Source organism: Polypterus senegalus, chromosome 12 (genome assembly GCF_016835505.1).
Source record: "Polypterus senegalus isolate Bchr_013 chromosome 12, ASM1683550v1, whole genome shotgun sequence".
Lineage (NCBI taxonomy): Eukaryota > Metazoa > Chordata > Cladistia > Polypteriformes > Polypteridae > Polypterus > Polypterus senegalus.
The window spans coordinates 165638338-165655720 of NC_053165.1; the positions used below are offsets into that span (position 1 = coordinate 165638338).

A 17383-nucleotide genomic window follows, 5' to 3' on the forward strand; every position below is an offset into this window, starting at 1 on the left:
ACTTCTACTCATACGTGATAGTTGTGTATCGAGCGAGTGACGTCATCTGTTCTTGAGTTTTGTCTTGAGAGTCGCCACTTGGCCACTCAGTGCTGTCGTGTTGTGTTATGGAGGTGGCCGTGACAGTTTGGTCATCGAGTTCTGTGTTTTTGTGCGTTGTCTTTATCCCATTTTGGGGCACTCACTGCACACCCAGCCTACCTGGAAAGGGGTCTCTCTTTGAATTGCCTTTTCTAAGATTTCTTCCACCTGCTCCCCACAAGGTTTTTTTTTTGTTTCCTTTCTTGTCTTAGAGAGTCAAAACTGGGGGGCTGTCAAGAAACAACGGCCTGTTAAGGGCCACTGAGGCGTTCCTTGTTAGATTTTGGGCTCTACAAGACATAAATGGCTGTTTTCAAACAGTCAGCACAATTGGGACACTAGACGCCTGTTTCCTTTCTTATATTTTTTTGCATGAAGGGGTAGAATCTCAATGCCTGATTTACACGACTGACGCGCCCCTCGTGTTCCTTTTTGTCATGGAGCTACTGTCACACTGTGGTGACACTTCACATGATAAAATTCAGCGGGCATGTCAAGACAGTCCAATCGTATGCATCACCATCATGCAATAAATCTTAAGGTTCAGCTTCAGTTCTTCTCATTTAAATGTCACTGTGCGTGACCCTGTAGTTAGGATATAGCGGGTTGGATAATGGATGGATGGATGGATGTGCTTTCACTTGGAGGCTCATGAATATTGATGAGTTGCACAGTAATAGTCGTGATTATTTGCAGCATGATTTGCATCCATTAGATGGCAGCAGGACCCTGCCCTGTAAAGACACCCCAATTCTGAGTCACGCTTGGGGCTCATCTGGGGTCCCTGCTTTTGCTGGAGGACTCTGGATGAAGTCTCGGCTATCATCTTTAGTTCTTTTTGGTTTCCTCATGTTACTCTTATACATTTATATCTTTTCCTGCCTGCCATTTTCTTGTTTGCACAAATATCCATGACAAACACTAGCACCATTGTACTCAACGTTGTCCCCAATCTTTGTCTGCGTCTGCTTGTCACTCTTACATTGTGTCTCCTCATCACCAATGCAGCAGACCTCAATTAAACAACAAGTCAACAAATAACAACAAAAAGAGGAAGAAACTCGCCAAACCCGAGTGAACACAAGAGCGCCTGCTGACCCTCTGGCCTGAGCTCACTCGCTTGTCCACTGACCGCTGCAGAGGGGCCTGACTCACCAAGACGGCTCCTGACAGTTACAGACAGCACTGCACAGCACAAGTCCCTGCCTGACAGGTGACAATTCACAGGTGACAGTGACAGTGGCACAGCAGGACATGGCCTGAGATTAGAACGGCTCTTGTTTAAATGAGCACTTCATCTAAAAGTGGGCAGTATGCTCTATTCTGGGTCTCAAGTTGTTGGATGTCATGGCTGCGAAACACATTTAATTTCATACTTTCATACACTGCAGACATCCCATCAATTCCTGATATGAAGGGCTTGAATGAGGACCCAACCTGAACAGCAAAACGTCAACGAGTCACGAGTCAAAGGCTCGTGCATGTCATTCACTTGGCAGTCATCTAGTCGTACGTTCACAATGTCCCAAACATAAAATGAAACACTTGTGGCAGTTAATGTGTGCACCAATGAGCTTGAGCATTTGAACTAAAGCCCCACCTCCCTCCTCTTTTATTGGTCAGAAGTCCCGGTCAGTCCCAGCTCCTTGGTAACCATGGCGTGTCATGTGATATCTGAGAGGGGAGTGCAGGGTTACCAGGTAAAGAGAAGCCAGTGAAGCCTCAATGTGCAGATCTGAGGGGATTCAACGTGACTGTGCAGATGGTCAGCTTAGCAGTGCAGTTTGACAAACGGCCATTGAAGGATTGAAGGACCGGGAAGTGCTGCCGTGGAGGAGCACCCAGTGTGCCAGGCTCTGTATCATGGGACTGGGATAAAAAAGACGTCATCAAAAGTCGACTAAAAGGTCTAAACTGGGAGATCAATTTACACTGTCACCAAAACGAAACTGAGAGATTGCAGTCAAAAACTAAACAGAGTGAAGGCCAGAAAACACAAATCAAAGGGAGTTCTGACAAAAGGCTTCTGTTACCTGAAAATCTGGAAGAAAAAGTGCTCTGAGAGACGCCATTTTGAAACAGCGTGTTCTCACCAGGAGGTCATGACCTCTGAGGACACGCCCACCCTCCCACCATGCTGCTCACTCTCCTAGCAACAGGATACACCACATGGCAACGCCTGTAACTAACCAAAATAGTGGCGAAAACAGACCTAAAAATATTACAACAATTAAAGTTAGCACAATTTTAAAAAAAACAGAACCAGCAAGTAGCTTCGGGGTCACCAAAAGAGTTGTCAGGATTATTAAAACAACTTTGTGACTTTTCGTTCTCTGCAAAAACTGGACATTAAAAGTTTCTTTCGGCCTCACAGGGTGAGTATCAGATGGTAGATGCCAATTCTCTGCTCCTCTCAGCTCTTTGTCCAGGCTCAAAAAATGTCAGGACAGCCATGACACAAACACACAAAAGAAACTTGACATTTTTAAAGAGGAATTTCACTGGACACAGGACAATAAGGACCCTATTAATCTTTTCAGCCCCAGCCAGCTGCCATGTCACCACTCCTTTTTGTCCCTTTGATTTATTCATTCTTCAGGTGAGGGGGACAGAAGTTTCCAGGTCAGGTAACACTAACCCCCAAGTCAGGGCACCATGTTGTGTGTTGATAAGTGAACTCAGGACAGAAAGGACCCTATAAACATATTAATACACATGTTCATCAAAATGTTTCCATGCCACTAACACATCATTCAATAGTTTGGTCATTCCAAACCATTTACTTGTACGTCCAGTATATTTTTATACCTTACAAACGATGTTCCCTAGGAGTGTTTCTTAACCCCTGGGTCATGACTCACTTTTGAGCCACTTGCTGCCGGAGTTGGGCGCCTCACCTAAGTGACTGACAGTGCCACCCTGGCTCTTACTCTTGTGCTCCGTTCTTCAAATGAAATTCCCCAGCCCATTCTTATGATCATCCTCACCTCATCAATTGCTTGTGGGTCGTCAAAGACTATGAAAGGGTTAAACTGGATCGTGATACCATAAAGGGTGAGAACACTGCCCTACAGTATGAACCCATTGTAGCCCAAAAAGGCCCACCCTAGCTAATTGATCACCCATTGCCATTATGGGATGATGTCCTACCACCCATTGTTGGATGGGCAGTTGTCTAATGGCCTGACCCCTATGCCCTCCCCTTGAATGGGCGGCCATATAAGTACTGTGCTGCCATCAGCTGGCCTGGGGCTCCTGTGGCCTTTCATAAAATGCTGCCAGACCTAATGCCATTGATTGGCAACCTAATGTGGTGCCAGAGCTGACTGAACAATGAGTCCTCCTCATTGTGAATATGGAAGTTCTGCTTAATCTGAACATTCACACTGCAAGGCTACATGGAGTGCCCACTAATTTATTATTAAGGGGTCTTGTACTCCTGAAAAATGAAGAAGGAGTTCCACTCCTGTGGCTACTTCCTCAGGGCTTTCTTCAGGTCGTCCTCTGCCCAAGGCCTTGACTCCAACTGTCTTCTGATAAGCCGACTGCTTAGCCTTTGTCTTTGCCTGAGTTTATTTCTGCACTTCCCAAACATTTCTGATTTATAACACATCTAACCATCCATTCTTGTCAAAGCCACCTTAACTTAAACTGAGGGTCATCAGGGACCCCCAGCCAGCTGGTGTGTCCTTCTACGGGATGGTCAGTTTTGTTTACCACTTTGACAGAAGCCACCACCCACCCCAGTTTGGCCAATCAAGGCCTAGCAGTAGATTCATGTGAAGAAGAGCAAACAGCATGTCAGCCCCAGGTTCATGGAAAGTCAATCACTGTGAAGGCACATTACAGCAGACGTGTTGGTTTGCACCATTAAAGGAGCGTCAGCCTCTTCTCATCTCATTCTTCTCACTACTGATGGTGGGCCTCCTCATGGTTCCTCGGTTTCCTTGTTCTACTAAATGTTTCACACCGTGAAGAATTAAAGATGGAAGTTACACACACTTCTATCTCAAGTTCATTTCATTCTGTACATATCAGAGGGTCACAGGGAGCTGGCGCAACTCCTGGCCCATCCAAAGTAGGTGATGTAGAGATGCCAGTTAACTAAAGAAGAACAGCCATTCACATAGACATGGGTGCAGCAAGCAGGCAGGAATTTGCACCTTTGATTTTCATTGAGATGTCAGCCACCTGGCATCGATGCCTGCATCAAAAGGCTCAGATGGCACCACTTATCATCGAACCAAGACGCCATGCGATCCGGGGACACAACGGACGGGTCTGTTGGAGTTTAGCTGCTAACTTTCAGCGATGCCTCATGTGACAGACAGAATGACCACCATGTGACAAGTCAGCGGCCCAGTTACCTGAGCAGGTGCATCCCTTGGGGGCCTTAAGTGGCTCAGTGTGTCCAGGCTGACTGGTGATGGACAAGCTGAAAGGCCATTGACCCGTGAGGCCCCCTGCTGTCCATGTGTCACTTCTCATTTGTCGTATCACCCACACCTCACACACACACACAGACACACACACACTAGGACCACCGTGAAGGAGCCAAGCCTCTGCGTGAAGGTCAGACTTACCTAAAAGAGCGCAAACGAGAGCGCAGCCCAGAAGTCGGTTCATTGTAAGGCCAGTAGGAAGTGGCGGTCGATCAGAAGGTTGGGCGACTCATCGACTCCACTCTATTTATACACTGGTGGGCGCCTATCAGCATCTCCATGGTGACAAGAGGAGGAGGAGGAGGACGAGGACCTTCCCTAAAGGTACACGCCAGAGATAACCTGAGAATAAACAGAAGCAGCTCACTAAAACTCCATTTGACTTGTGACCAGCAGCGGGGTGGCCATCACTGCTGGGTGAAAGATGCCACTGTGGTCACCTGCAGAAGTCAGACAGGTAAACGACTGAGTGGTGGCTAACATGAGCCACTGTGGAGGTGATGGACACAAAGGTGGACACACACGCTCACACACACCTCGGGCTTATCGGCCCTTTACTCATTACGATGAAGGAAGTCGCTGAATGTATTCCTAGATTTCAGATTAAAATGCTGATGTGTTCAACATGCAGACCCTCAAAACCTTTGGACTTTTTTGTAATCTTTGTGAGCACTCTGTGCCAGTATTGGGTGAAGGGCGCTATATGAGTATACTTTTTGGCACAGCAGTCTGCCTCGCACGTCCCGTGTCCTGGGTTCAAATCCCATACCCAGCAGTTACCTGGGTGGAGTCTGCATGTTCTCCTCGTGCATCTAGCTGACCTGCTCAAATGACATTGAGTGTCCTTCAGCTTCATCTTATCGTCGCCATATCTCCAGAACAATGCAGCGTCACAGCACAAAGTCCCCATGTCCCTAATGAGCCTGTGCTGCCCCTCGAGTCTCCTCCTGTCTGTTCACGGCAGCCCTCGATTCACAAATTCACCTTTGCACCCCTCCATCCAGCCTGACCTTTGGCTTTACTTTACAGGCCACAACATCTTAGGAAGGACATGAGCGCCTCCTCAGAGTCCCATAAAAGGTCAGTCTGCTCCAGTTGTCCTTCTTCTTCTGGTCACTTGAAGCTCCAGGCCATCGAGGTGAGTCAGCCCTGCATTGAGGGTCCTGAGTGTCTGTCACAGGTTGACTCGAGTCTGATGGCCCTGAGTGCACAGAGGTGCCCAACCCAAGAGGTCTTCCTTTCACTGCTAAGCCCACCTTTTAGCAGACCCACCCAACTCCATTATAGACCCTTATTGGTGCTCTGAAGAGGCCTTGTGAATATCCGTAGTCCCCAGTCGAGTCGTCCTTCAGTAAACTCTGTGAAGACTTCACTCCGCTGAAGGAGCAGGCATGCAGGAGCACACGGAGTCTTGTGGTCTGCTCATTTTTGGTGACCAGGCTCTTTAGACAGCCATCATCATTTTAGGTCCTACGATTTACATTTACCAAGGCGACTGGCAACTTTCAGGAGACCATCGGTTCCATTTTCTTTGGGGCACAGGCGGGTGAAGTGACTTGCTCAGGGTCACACAGTGACTGTGGTGGAATTTAAACCCACAACCTCAGGGTCTGAGGTCCAAAGCCTTAACCACTGCAGCACGCTGCCTGCCTGAGGCCTGCTATCTTCTCTGTCATATTAGGGCTGCCATATGGACTCAAGTGGAACATCAGGGTTAGAACACAATGTGGTGGGCATCGTGGGCCCCCTAGGGTGTGTCCTGTATGGGCCACAGGCTGGCACTATCTTGGCTGGCCACGAAGTTCCATGGCATTCCCAGATTACGCGGTTGTTTTCCTTGTAATTTACAGGGCTTGAGATTAGATAGAATTCATGGAGCCAAACACGGAGCTAAAGAATCTGGAGTGGAGTGGCATGTCGGCAAACACGCTTGGCAATATTGACTTAAGGTTACTTCCTTCTGAGAAGCTGACTCACTTTGATGGAAAACAGAAACCCACACTGGATCAGAAATGCCAGGGTGCATCAAACACTTGAAGTACGATGGACGCCGTCTCTGGGTGCTCATTCATCTGCTTGGTCTGTGCCCATGTGCCCGTATCTCTCTGTGTTTGCTGGATGTCTTCAGTTTGCTGTTTATGATGCCAGATGAGTGTCACTAGTCCACCTGTTGTGACACTGAAGTGTCGTCTGGACCTGCTAATCCCTGGACCCAGGCTGGCACTCTGGGGATGCCCAGGTTTGCCTGGTGGACTTTGTCTTGTTTTGTCATGAAGGAGAAGCCTGCAGGTTTGGCACAGTACAGACCTTCCTCAGCTCCTTCAAACTCCACATTGTAGTAGCACAAAGGGGCAACATGGAGGCACAGTAGTAGGCATGGTACATCTGCACAGCAGGGTCTGCTTTCCCATGTCACTGGTCAGATGCTCCAACCGTCCTTCTCTATCCCAAAGATGTGCAAGCTAACTGGACCCTCGAACTGGATACTGGGTAGGGGTCTGTGCAGGGATGGTACCATGTCCGAGGTTGCCCATTAACCCAATGCTGCCATGACATGCCCTATGGCCTCAGGACATGAATAGTTGGACAATTAAATAAAACTAGCCAACCCGTGGTGTACCATACGCCGCATAATCAGGCCGTTTTTTTAATGATTTTTAAGCACAGGGAGAAAATTAACATTTGAAAAATTGGTAATGTAATAAATCAGCAAGAAAAGCAACATTGTAACAATGCACGGAACAAACCAACACACAATCGTCCGTGCGGCGCTCAGGTGCGGAGGGTGGAACGGGAAGAGAGGAGAAGGACATCCACCCCGCTCCCTCCATCATGTTAGTCTGCTGATTTCTCGTCCAGTATGCACTGCCTGCTCATGTGCCCACCTCTAACTCGTCACTCGAGTCGTTGTCATCTTTACACAGTCCAGATGCAGCTGTGACTCACGTAGACGTCTCATTGTTCTGTGCGGTTTTGGCTGCCTTTCTAAATATAATCCACCAAGACCCCCGACCACGGTGGTAGCGAGGTGGGAGGGCGGTGTGTACAAAGTGCAGGAGCATCTAAGAAGACGCATGTTTGTCGCGGATGCGAATTGCTGTATGTAGCGTGTAAAACAGTTTGCTATGGTCATGCGGTCGTGCGTCGTAACCGAAAACTCGGTTTTTAAAGTCTGCTTACTTCATTGTTTATACGACTGTAGGTGAATGAAAAGATGTAACTCTGGAGAGGGCAACATACAATACAGCGTTGTACACGCGGCACACAGTGATTCACATCCGCGACAAATATGAATCTTCTTAGATGGCTGTCGCGTCCACCCACGCTCTCGAAGGACACACACTGCCTGGTCATGTGCCCGCCGCAAGAGCAACTGACAGAGACCCGCCACCGAGTCTAAGACCATGGAAACCCTCGAAACTGTTTTACATGCGGCATACAGCGATTCACATCCGTGACAAACATGCCTCTTCTTAGATAGTCCTGCCGCGCCGTGTGGTGCCTCTGTGTGAACCGGTCGGGCACAGCGAAGGTCAGCTGCTGACAGAGCGTCTCGACTGTTGCAGGGCCTGCATTGGTGAAGCAGGTGAGACGGTAATGAAGCAGAGGCACAGGTAGCGAGGTGGGAGGGCGGTGTGTACAAAGTGCAGGAGCGTCTAAGAAGATGCATGTTTGTCGCGGATGCGAATTGCTGTATGCGGCGTGTAAAACAGTTTGCTATGGTCACGCGGTCGTGCGTCGTAACCGAAAACTCGGTTTTTAAAGACTGCTTACTTCATTGTGCTTTAACCTCAGTTGTAAAGGAATATTTTAAAGATCCCATGGGATACCCCTCGCAAACCGTTTTACACGCCGTATGTGGCGATTCACCACCGCGAGAAACATGCCTCTATGAACAGTCAGCGTGGGTCGGAGCTGCGTGTTGCCTCTACGACTGACGAATATAAATGACGCCATTTTTTCTGTGTCGTCGCGTCTGAGTTGGTGGGCGTGGCTCTGCGAGTTGTCGTCGTATCCAATGGTCTTGGAGTTGGTGGGTGTGGCTCCTTCCTGCGTGCGCCATAGGTGTCTCACTTGTCGGCGGCTTAGTGAATCCACGCCCCTTCCGGCGTGCTTTCCATGGTCGTCTTGCCTTAGTGAATTATATATATAGATACACGTCCACCTTCCACAACAGTTTAAGACTTACAGTATCTTATCAGCCACCTGAGTGCATACGTTTCTGAGTTCGTGACGCTGCCCCATTCCTGAAATCCCAACAAAAAGACAATTACCAGGAATTCAAATGGAAAAAAGATTGAGGTCAAATAACATCAGCGGATATGAAAACTGACAGAGTTAATGAAATAGTCCAATAAACAGAAACCGTGATGAGTCGCATCTCCTTCATTAAATTGTTTGTTTGGCTCATTTGGCACCTCTTTGACCAACTGCTTTGACGTCCTCATAGGGGGCGGGCACTTGTGTCTATCAGTGAGAGTTAACAGCCAATGAGCAGTCGGATAGAATTAAAATGCAACCAGTGGCTGCAAACCGTGAAGGAGAACGGCCGCCTCGAGGAAAGAAGGAAGGTAAGAGCTAGGAGTGTGCAAAGGCGTGTTGAACTTGGAGACGCCATATTAGAACATCAAGACACTCTGGACGAGAACAGGCCATTCAGCCCAGCAAAGCTCGCCAGTCCTGTCCGCGTATTTCTTCTTAAAAAACATCAAGTTGAGTTTTGAAAGTCCTAAACTCTTACTGTCTACCAAATTCCTTGGTCTCTTATTCCAAGTGTCTGTCGTTCTTTGTGTAAAGAAAAACTTCCTAATGTTTGTGTGAAATTCACTCTTAAGTTTCCAGCTGTGTCCCCGTGAACTTATTTTAAAGTCACCATCTCGATCCACTGGTCTGACTCCCTTCATCATTTTAAACACTCCAGTCAGGTGTCCTCTTCTTCACTGTGAAGGCTCAGCTCTTTTAATCTTCATCACTCACCCCCTGTAGCCCCCCATAATCAGTCTAGTCGCTCTTCTCTGGACCTTCTCTTATGCTGCTGTGTCCTTATGGAGACCCAAACTGCTCACAGGATTCCAGATGAGGCCTCACCAGTGTGTTATAAAGCTGAGCAGAACCTCATAATATGGACGTGTGTTTCATGTTCTGAGCTCATCATATGTCAGGAAGGTACACGAGTGGGCCTCTGTTTAATATTTGTCTAGGATTCTGAATTTCTATAAGAATTTATGGACTGTTTTTGACTCATTGGATTTTTATTTCAACTATAAAAACTGGTCATGATGTTGAAGGAATTTTGGGAACTACTGAGATTCTATTTTGTGTGCCCGTGGCTAACGACACCCCCTACTTCCCTGGTGACGTCACGCTGATGACATCACTTCAAAGCTGGCAGCTCCTGTTGTCCAAGATTGTGGATACTCTCTCAAAAAGTCGCACGTGTTTCTGGCTTCACTGATACTGCACTTAAAAGGTAACTGAATTCTTTTTTAAAATATTTTATTGAAAGGAAAACGCAATTCAGTCAAAGACACAGACATATCATGGAGACCGTGACACTGACATCGTGTCCTAAGTAAAACGTCTCGTCCATTACAAAGAACAAAATGGCTAAACTGACCTGAACAGGAGTGGCCGGTCATGTGACTCTTTTAGGGGAGTGCATATCTCGTTTGACGTTACTGAATTTCTCATTGCTTTGAGACCACCACCTTATCAAAGAGCAGCCCAAATACAAAGACAGAATAGCAGTCCAGGCTGACAGCCTTAGCGCTCGGATTGGACCTTCTGGGGAAGTGAAGCACAGAGCAGAGAGACAAGGGTCACAGGATCAAAGGAGACCCTCAGGAGCTGGCCTGTACAAACGAGATGTCTGCCTTAATAAAAGAAGAGCAGCGCAGTCAGGAGCAGTAAAGACGAGGAGGCACTCAGACCCTGGGACCTCCCGATGCTGTTGCATTCGCTTTCTTCACAACAAGTGATGGCTGACGTTGTGCTCATCTTAAACAAGCTGAACAAGCTGGCCACTGGGTTGGTGATGTTGTCACAAGTTGCTTTAGACGCACAGCCTCTGACGACTCCAAGGTCCTGAACTGAAAAAATCCAAGACGGCAGTGTTGATTATTCCTACGCCTGACCTTCATAAGCACGCCATAATAACAAAGATGGCTGTAGCTGGCTTGGTTTCTTTACCCACAGGCCCCGTGTCTACCATGTCTCCTTCAGTTCATCTCCCTTCTCCTTTTCTGTTTGAATGCTCACTTTCTCTCCCTAAAACAGCCTTGATCTGCTATTGTCGAGTTTCACTTTCAACCACCCAGCTTTAAACTTGGCCCCTGACCTCACAAATACGGGACTTTGTTTCATTTTCAAATATAAAGCCTTGGTCACGTTAGTCATTTGAATGATGACACTCACTGGACTTAGCACTTCCTGGTTGATGACATCAGAGACTCGGTTTACTAAGCTGATTGGCTGAAGGTCAATGACTACCCTGTGGCCCCCTTTCTCAGCTCCCCTCCACTTTAGTCACAGATGCTGAAGCACACGGCACCCCCAGAGTTCACCTCATTCCTCAAGATCCCGTCTCCCAGTTAGTCTCTCACTCCCTGTTCAGCTTTTTACTCCATGACCTTTGGTTTGCTGAGTTACTTCAAGTCTGACTTTTCTCTGAGGTGTCCTAGCAGGGCTCCCCCTAGTGGCTCCAAATGTCATTGCATTCTGTGGTCCGAGCCTTCCAGCAAGGGGCCATTCAAAGTGAGTAGAAAGTGTCCCTGTCCCCACGTAATGCCACCTATTGTCATGAACTTACTGTACATCACTTGACATACTGGTATATTTTGTTAAAATTGGATTCACTGAGGCTCCTCAGGAGTGACAGTCTGTCGTATATAGCGCCTTTCATACCCATTTCCATTCTGCAATTGTCTGTATTTACTATGGTGCCTTTATGTCTTTCTAGCTCTCTATTATGTGGCATCTTTCAGATTTACTTTTGTATTTTACATTAGATTAGATTTACATTTTCCTTTCATATCCATCTGTCTTCATGTTGCATTGCATCTTTCAAACCTCCGTCTTCTGTTCTTTCATGTCGATGTTTCATGAACTGCCTGTCACATCTGTCACATAAGGCACATTTCAGATCCATCCTTATGTGACACTGCAGGCCGCCTTCCATGTCAGTCCACCCGTCTGTCCGTCTCTAGCTTTAGTCCTTTTATAGCTTTCTGTTTAGCATCCTTAAGATCTGCTGCTATATAGCGCCTTTTATGTGTTTATCTGTTATATTGTGTATTATACAGTGCGTCTTCTTCTTCATATATCCACCTCTCTCCTTTGTAGCGCCTTTAAGGTCTCAGTCCATCTTTCTGCTATGCTGTATCTTCCGGATCTTTCCATCTCACGCTCGCTCTATTTTACACAGCATGTTTCTGTCTTCCATGCAGAGTTTCTTCTGTGTATCTAGCTCTCACTTTTCAGTGCCTCTCTTTATCTGTCTGTTTCTTTTATAGCACTTTTTGTGTTTATCTATCAGCCTGTCTTTTATATAGTGCCTTTCAGACTCCTCTCTCAATCGTCACTCTTTTCAGTTCCTGGTGGTCCAGTGGATCTTCCTTGTTAATCCGGTGGGATTCAAATGGATTTTTAAGACATGTCGCTCCTTAAAGCATTCAGGACAAGGGGGCAGCAGCATGACGAGTGGTGTCATCACATGGTGACATGCAGCACTTTAAAAACACTGAGACAGTGCAGAGCATAAGGCCAAGCTCACCACCAGGCTCCAGATGCCTTTAATGCCCACTCTGAAGAGCCCCCTACACCCCATGGTGTGGTGCTGGCAGCACTTGACAACCTGAGGGCCGAAGTTCACAGAGACCTCTACAGGACACTGCTGGAATTGCAGCCACCTGCCCTGCTCAGATATTGTAATCTGTAGATTTGGGACTCGTTTGCCAGCTTTGTTTAGCTTGGCACCCTTTCTGTTTAGCAGCAGCCCACAGGTCAGCACTGTTTATAGCGCCCCACGCTGTTCTACCAGTATCTGACATGGATACCCTGATAGACTATCGAGACTACGAGGCTGTGGTTCACTTGTACTTACAATTCAGCTGCTAAAAGGCTGAAAACAAAGCTGCTGGCTGATGTCCAGCGTACACATTTGATAACGACAGCTGGGGACATTATCAAAGAAAAGCAGATGACAAGTCACCAAGAAGAAGAAGCGAAACTGATGGGGAGTCATGCAAGGTGGCTGTTAAAAACACTGGGGAATGGAGCAAAGGAAAATCAGAGGAAACCCTGGAATGGTCAAGAAAAACAGGAATACTGTATAAAGGAAGTGGCATCTTCACAACGGGAGAATGCCAGCAACGCTAATCCTGTCCGTCTATACACAAGAATTTAACACTTAAAGGAGGGCCAGCTTCAAGGGTGGCAGCATCTGACAGTGTGGGGACATCCAGAAGATGGACACTCAGAAATCTCACAAGATGCCAGCCTGCCCAACGGCAGTCAGACAATGAGTCGTCACATCTCAGTTTCAGATAACTGGCAGTGTGGCATATCACTGGGCGATCATTTAAGCCGTCTGCCCACCTCGTTGTCACTGTGAGGCCTCCTGTGGCCAGTCATTGGGGTCTCATCTGGACTAAGAGGGTGGTGGAGAAACTCAGCAGCAAGAGTTTTGTGTGAGGACCAGCTATGCCCACATGCTGGGGGCACATGGGCACCACTTATTCAGTTGTAAAGACATCAGCATTGAAGGAAGGAAGGGTAAACAATTGAGAAATAAAGGAGACCCCAAAAGCCACCAACATCGATGACATCGTTACCTGTGACAGTGTTACAGAGATCTGAGGAGCAGCACTGGGACGAGAAAGTCGTGCTGGCAGTCCCATTGAGAAACGACAAGGTGGCATTGCAGATCTGGGGACTGGCACAGTTCTGAACATAGCGACTCTGAGACTGGCCGTCTGCAGAAGAGGGAGAGAAGAAGGTTGCTGTCAGTCTGGCATGTGGCGCCATTCCTAGTCATCTGTTATACAGAATGCATTTCAAGGCGAGTTTCGATTACGCTGAGCCTTACAAATGTTGCACACATGACAATGCTGGGCTACTATTATCTCCGCCCGTCCCTCTGTTGTATAGCGCCTTACCAGTCCAGCTGTTATTAGAACAAAAAAGAGAGGCGAGAACAGGCCATTCAGCCAAGTCCTGTCCATTCAGCTCCCCCATAATAACATCAAGTGAGTATTGGGGGTCCCTAAAGTCCTCCTGGCCACTCATTCCACGTGTCTGTGGCTCTCTTTCTAATGTTTGTGTCAAATGTCCCCTTAACAAGTTTCCAGCCGTGTCCCCGTGTCCTTGTTGAATTCATTTTAAACCCTTCAATTGTGTCTCCTCTTAATCTCCTCTTCTTTTTATAGTGCCTTTCCCAGGAGGTATGGCAGGCAAGTCAAATGTCACTGGACTCTGTGTGTGACACTTCTAGCTGTCTGTTATATAGTGCCTTTCTAGCGCTCTGTTATGCAATGCGTTTGTGTCTATAATATGGCGTCTTTCCCGTCTAGTATATCGTGCCCTCCACATCCATGATATTGTGCTTTTCACTTCTGCTACACGAGTCCATTATTTATTTCTATGAATTTGTGTTTTTCATTTCTGCCTTTCCTGTCCATACCTCTTAATCAGTTGTAGTGCGTGTTCTCATCGGCCTTTTCCTATGTCATGAAACACTTGAACTTGTACATGTGGGGCAGTAAAAGCCACAAGGAGGACATTCAGACTTGCAATGGTGTGACTGGGTTGGGAAGTTAGCCACTGAGCCACCTTGTCATCTCAGGCCATCGGGCCTCATTCGACTTACTCTGAATGGTCTGCGCTTCGGCGAATCCACAGGTCAACGATGGCGAGGTGCAAGTCTGAGAGCACAAGTCGGGGCCATTGCAGGAGAAACAGCTGATCAGAGGTACTGGGAATGAAAGGAAAGAAAATGGAGACTTCATTAGGGGCAGGATGAGCAGCAGGAAGATCCTTTGGTGCCTCCTGCACTCAGTGGACTGCCGGCTCTTTATGAGAGACAAAGCCAATACCGCCATTGTGAGATGATCTGTGGCCGTGGACCTCATCAGTCAGCACCTCAGCCTCAGCACAGGGTGCTCAATAAGACGAGTCAGTGAGGGGCGCTATATGACAGGGAATTGAACTGAATTTCTGAGATCAGACTGTGCAGGACTGCATGTGCTCCAGTGACCTGTGCCATCGTCACATCTCAGATAGCAACACCAACAGTCGGCTCCACTCGTCACACGAGCCACGTGAGCGCCATGAGGTGTGACTTGTCCACGTCACATTATTTACTCCTCTGGGCTGAAAAATGACAAAGTAAACGTCAGGCTTATAAAGTGTGGGGAAACAATCTGTGAGGCCTGCAGAAAAGCAGTGCCCAGGAGGAAGAAGCTCAAAATGGAGAGAGCAGAAGTGCAGAGGCTGAGTGAACCAAAAGGAGGCCAAACACCAAAACCTCCTCAAAGTGCCTTTCAGCGTCCGCTAACATGAATGAAGGAGCTGAAGGGTGAAATGGATCAAAACACGGTGGTCTGTCATTTTAGGTGAGACAGGTCTGAATGACGTCACATGACCGGCAGTGGGCACAGCTGGCACCATTCAGAGATTTGACCTAAAATAGCAGCAGCCGCCCAAAAAAGAACCACGAAAGGTGTTACCAGGATCACAGTGAAATCATTCAAGTGGCATGAAGACAAACTTCATATACACAAAGGGCGCAAACACGAGTGCAAGGCGGTCCAAATGTTCTGTCACAGGTAACACCATAAAATAAAGACGATGTCCACAAAGGGACCTCAGACCTGCTGGACATATTTGAGTGATCACCGCCTCACTCGTGGTGCTGAACTCACATTTCAGAAATCGATTACTTTGCACATCACAGTAGTAGTCGGGCAGGGGGACATCAACATGCCAGGCATGCCCAAACGTTCTGTCTCAGGATTTGGACTCATCTGTGCCACACCTTGGACATTTCTCTAGACTTTCTGTGGCTACACACCAAGGAGGTTACCCATCCCCAGTGCGTACCACAAGTGTTTCTAGAACATGTTCGTCCTGCAGGATGTGGCACTTCCAGGGTTTGTCACAGCCAGTGGGACACACTGGGACCATACAATGAGTTATGCTCAGGGTCTCCATTGGCCAATAAGGCCATTCGGTAACTTTAGCTGGGTGACTGATGAGGACAGAGGGCTGGATAAACACTGCTGGACATCCACGAAATCCAAACCTGACGCATCATCAGAGTGCGCTAACGTGAAGAGACCTGGAGAAGACACCAAGGCGAAGCACAACACACAACACACATAACCAACTCCAATGCAGGCTTGAACCCTCGACTAGACCCCCCACTAGACCCCTCGACTTGAGGCTGCTTGTAGTTGTAGGCCAAGCCTCAGTATGACCTCAAGTTAGAGCTCCATCTAGTGGCCCTGCACCCCTAGAGGCCTGCTAACCTGCAGGAAGTGTGTGGGCCTCCTCCGAGGTGACAGCTGTGCCTTAGAGGGTCTTACCCCCTGTTTTATCTTGATAGAACAATATTTATTGCTCTACTTTCCCCTATTGTATTATTAATATGCAGCCTTAGAATGCCTAATCCCCTGCTCAACTTGCTTGCGTCAACTCTTTCTGCAGTCTTCATATGTCATCAGATCTGGTGGTTCAAAATGAGACAAGTCCACACCTTCCACTAAACTAGCCCACTACAATTTAGTCTATTGTGTGAATTTTTAGTCTGTACTTGTTCTCTGTCTGACTGCTAATTAGACGCCTGTCCCAAACTATCTGTTTAAGCATATGCAGCTGTAGAATTAACATCAAAATTTGAAAGGTAACATGCCACAGGTGCCAGTACAACCACTTCTACCCAAGTGAGAGCACATGTGCCACTGCATTAACTGTTCACAAACCAAAATTTGTGGCCCCTCTGCACACATTTGGGGTTGACTTAGTTGCCTCTTGTGCTTTCCTACCCATGGTGCAACTCTTGACTGCCATCAGCCTTTACCAGTATAGGCTGGCATCACCACCATGAGACATCACAGCTATGCAACTCTCATCATTCCCCCGTAGACCACCCCTAGAGTTGTTTGCTCACCATATGCATACTCGTTGTGCTAAACACCTCAGTTCAGAATTGGCCCACTGGTCCTGTGCCTGTACCACAGCCGACAATCTCAGCAGGGCTTCCGTATTTTCCCAATTAGACTAACCCTGAACATCGGAGCCCATATGTCTTGCAAATGTACCAGCTGCACCTGCTTTCCTGAACAGTTCACCAATTTGATCAGTATACCTTATATTTCTTATATTAATTATCCCACTTAATTAATTAATACCCAGAATGTATACTTTATGAACCCAAAATGAATCCCCTTATTTTTGTCATCCCTAACTGGTTTGTTCAGTTTCCACCCCTTGGAATATAAATTTGCTGCAGTATTGAACAAACCTTTCCTTTTAAACTATAGCTATTGTGACTAGCCTTATTATTGCATGACTTGTGGACTTGTTACTCACTTAAATCCCAGTAACTGTCTTTTCTTGCTGTCTCTTCAGTTCTTCTTCATGTCTTTGTCTTTGTCTTTTTTTCTTTTTTCATTCCACTATGTAGGCTGGTCTGCACAATGGAAGGTGACAAAGCAGTTTCTGTCCATCTCATTTTCTTGGCTGTCGACCTGATGCCAACACTCAAACTTTGCTTCTAGGCATTCATTGGAACAGCTTAGCCACTAGTGCCATGCCACTCCAATGTGCCAATGGTAACCCGATCTCCTGCATGGATTTTACTC

The 17383-nt window shown here is 47.3% G+C and overlaps 1 protein-coding gene across 1 annotated transcript in view; it reads right to left on the reverse strand.

The window, feature by feature from the left end:
• LOC120540563 (urokinase plasminogen activator surface receptor-like) overlaps positions 1-14620 on the reverse strand; it is a 28941-nt gene extending 14321 nt beyond the window's left edge. The window contains exons 1-2 of the mRNA XM_039771402.1: positions 14389-14620; positions 13355-13495 (exon numbers count right to left, since the gene is read on the reverse strand). Coding sequence (XP_039627336.1) covers positions 13355-13495; positions 14389-14620 — 373 coding nt within the window. The remainder of the gene's footprint in view (positions 1-13354; positions 13496-14388) is intronic.
• Between the last annotated feature and the right edge of the window lie 2763 nt (positions 14621-17383).